The sequence below is a fragment of the Rhagoletis pomonella genome, unplaced genomic scaffold, assembly GCF_013731165.1.
Source record: "Rhagoletis pomonella isolate Grant_MI unplaced genomic scaffold, Rhpom_1.0 Rhpom_scaffold_15488, whole genome shotgun sequence".
In the NCBI taxonomy this organism is placed as follows: domain Eukaryota; kingdom Metazoa; phylum Arthropoda; class Insecta; order Diptera; family Tephritidae; genus Rhagoletis; species Rhagoletis pomonella.
This window is the reverse complement of record NW_023474008.1, coordinates 1-3565: the sequence shown is the minus strand read 5'-3', so window position 1 is coordinate 3565 and position 3565 is coordinate 1. Positions and strand designations below refer to the sequence as shown.

Genomic DNA, 3565 nt, shown 5'->3' with positions numbered 1-3565 from the left:
GCAGCTGAAAGCAAATTCGGACCATCGCTAATATCCAAAAATTCCAAAAGTGCGCATGCGATCTCTTTCCTGTATGGGTTGCATAGTTTTGTGTTGATCCATCTACATCAATCACACAAGCAATTGTTATCAAATCCATTCAGCTTTTTCTTAAGTGCCGCAGCGATCGTGTCGGCAGAATATTGTCCAATGATCCCTATCTTTGTGCAAATCCACGATACAAAATTAAGTATGTGTCTCGGAATAGGAATGCACTTAACGCAACGTACTAATTTTGATGTAGTGTCTTAAACAGTCACCGATTGAATGTCGATACCTATCTGGTTTGCTGTCGTTATTCAAAGAGAAACTTCCAGCGAATTGTGTGTATCCGATCACTGTATCCGTGCGAAACACTTACGCTCTAAAACCAGTACGTAAACGAATTTCAATGAGCTTACCATTATATGAATCTTCCTGTGAAAATAATGAATTTTTAAATATCAAGAAATTTATTGCACTTCCATGCGGATATTTCCCCGATGCGTGTACTCAAGTATACCTTGGTTACGATTGGTTGGAGGTTCCTGAAAGCGGTGCTATAGATTCACCGCTGCATTCTGACTTTGTTCCGTCGAAGTCGCACAACTGTATTATACATCTTATTTGTCAAACTGCTTACGGCAGTATTTAAAAGTACATTCTGATAAAGGTACCTTAGAAACCTACATAGGACAGAGTTTAACGGAATATCCAAGCGGTTCAGAAAAGTCACTGCCACACATAACAGATCCACATCTTCGACGTTTTCGTTTAAGCCATCTGCCTGAAGATTCAAATTTTCTAAAGGGTTCTAATAATATAGCTGGCCCGCTTAATGAAAATGAATTAAGATGAATGATGTTGCTAAATATAGCTTTTCGAATGATCCAAAGGAGATGAAAGAAGTACAAATAATTAATTTAAAAAATATATTTTTTTCAGTAATAAAATACTTATGTACATATGCATCATGTGTATATTTGTAGTATGACATGCATCGAATAAAATCAGCAATGATGGATTCTTTGTATTGGCGCCTTAGTTGCCTACTAGCTACCTGCAACGCACATTATGGAGGTAAAAGCGGACTTGCCCAGCTATGGGCAGCATTCACCAGGGAACTTCGATTTATATGGGATACCAGATTATCTATACAAGGGTGAGTAGGTTTAAACTACATATAACCGATGCCTGCAAAACACCTACCTTAAATTAAAAAGTTTAACAAAAGAGGGGAAAAACGTTTTTTTTTAAGGCATTGCCTTGGCGTTATTTTCTCTTGCTATTATTTTACAAATCTGTGGTTTTAGTCACATAACGGTGATTTAGGCCGAGGCCACGCAATGAGCGGCAAAGCTAAAGAAGCGGCTTAATTAAAACATTCTATTGAAGTGGCCATGCTCTGAGCGGCTGAGCGAGATTTTTGTATGGCGCCGTTCAGCCGCTCAGCCGCTTGCCGCTTTGCCGCTCATTACGTGGCCTCGAACTTGGGCGGTTTTGCAACTGGTCTATGGGCGGTTTTGCGAAGGTATCGTAAATGAAGAAAAAAAGAGTCTATCAGCGATAGAAAATGAGTTCGCGTCTTGCCATTTTTGACCCCTTCGAAAGCAGCCGGCACCTTAAGCACAATTGATGGATTTCGGCACTATTTTTACGTAACTCATTAAAATAATATACAGTATAGGACATATCTATAGCACCCCCACCTCAAATTGATATTGTTTGGCACTTAAACATGTTTAATTATTAATTATTAGTTTTTAAGAATTTTCATTTAAACTACAGTTCATTCTCTAACAAAACTGATTCAATAATAGTAAGGTTTTGTAATAAAACAGTATTCTCGCTTCCACACATAAAATCGGCTCCTTTACTTGTGCAGAATGTTGCTTACTCTACAGTTTCTAATGATATTAGTAGTAAAACCAAAAATTCTTCATACTAAATATTCGTGAGCATCACCTTCGTTTGCGTAATTTTCTAGAACAAGTGTAGAATAGCGACCGTTTAGCTATAAAATAACCAAAAATACCGATTGATAGAACTTTTTACGCTGATTTGAACGATACCAAATTTATTCGGCGCAGGTAATAAATAAATAAGATATAAGAGGTTTATTTGCTTTATTTATTTGTATTTTTATTATCACTAAATTGTTGAAACCCAAAAGTAGATAGTGACAAAATATGTAATATCGAATTAAAGGTAATAACTTGTACTTTCTAAATAATATTAATTTCTTTACCATTAATTATGCAGTTTTTTCAAAAAAGGTTATTTCATGAAAAATAACATTTGTTCGTTTCTTAGTGGTTTTGGTTTAACCTTCAGAAGACACACTGGGGTGTAAGACACCCCAGTGCAAAGCCTATTTTTGATAAACTTTTTCGTTATGTCAATAAAAGCTAACCATGCAATTATATGATCTTGTACCTTTGAAAAATTCAATAAGACATTTCATTTTAAATTTATTTTATCTAAATATTTCCAGCGTAATATATGCAAAAAAAGCTTAAGCTGTCTGTTTTAAAAGCAACATTTCAATTGGGGTGCAATTTACCCCAGTGTGTCGTTCACGTCAAATAAAAAAGGTGTGTCCTCCGAAGGTTAAAAATACAAAAAGCTATAAATTATGTGCATCAGCTGAAAGACAAATCAATTATCTTGGTGGTGACGTCATTAAATTTTTAATCGGTTAAATAGTTCATAAGATATTAATATTTAAAAAATCTAAAAACTGAATTTTAACCTTCTAGAACGTCTTCATTTTTCACTTTCGCCAAATAATTTTGGCACGGTTGAAATGAACATAAAAAGTTCTATTGATCTGCATTTTTCATTTTTGTATAGCTGAACGGTCGGTATTCTAGATTTCTTCCAGCAAATGACGAATAACTGAAATCAAAAATGCATATTTTTATGTATTGTTTAGATTTCCATTATAACACCAAATATATTGCAAATTCGCATAGAATTAATAATACACCTTTACTTCTTATTGTACACTTCTTTACTTCTTATTGTATACTTTGCGTACTTTTTGTAGTACCTTTCTACTACCGTTTTCGCCAAAGGCGATCACATTCTCCCCTTTCTCCTACTTCCAAAATACAAATCTAGATAAAGGAGTGTCAAATTTTAGCTGTCACAAATTACACAACCTTGTTTTATTGAATCATGATAGTAACCCAAGTTTAAAACTTTCTAAAAAACTACAAAATAATGCAAAAAGTTTTCACCCAAATTTCAAAGGGTTTTCTCAGAAGTGTTAAAACTTTTTCGAGGCCACAATTTTATAGCCCATTCAATTTTAGTCTTATAATGTGCAACTTTCAAGTGACTAAAAATTACCGTTGATTTGTTTAGAATATATTTTGTCGCATTTGCTTCCATATACGAAAAAAAACAATTTATTTTTATATGGAAGAAACCCGCAAAAACTTCGGCGAAAAAATTCTAAAAAATCATCCGTAATTTTTAGCCACTTGAATACTTCATTATTAGACTAAAATTGAATGGGTTATAAAACGGTGTACTCAAAAAA

General features: G+C 34.0%; 1 protein-coding gene across 1 annotated transcript; it reads left to right on the top strand.

Moving 5' to 3' along the window:
* The first annotated feature begins 208 nt into the window (after positions 1-208).
* On the top strand, positions 209-924 carry LOC118757224 (rab3 GTPase-activating protein catalytic subunit-like). The gene is made up of 2 exons (XM_036491954.1): positions 209-632; positions 677-924. The coding sequence occupies exons 1-2, from the start codon at positions 431-433 to the stop codon at positions 874-876; spliced, it is 402 nt and encodes a 133-aa protein (XP_036347847.1). The 5' UTR covers positions 209-430; the 3' UTR covers positions 877-924.
* Positions 925-3565: the final 2641 nt, after the last annotated feature.

Bases quoted from the DNA above. Each gene is read 5' to 3' on its own strand.
- LOC118757224 (XM_036491954.1), top strand. From the start codon at position 431: ATGAGCTTACCATTATATGAATCTTCCTGTGAAAATAATGAATTTTTA. The intron at 633-676 runs TTATACATCTTA...AGTATTTAAAAG, and splicing joins GTCGAAGTCGCACAACTGTA to TACATTCTGATAAAGGTACC.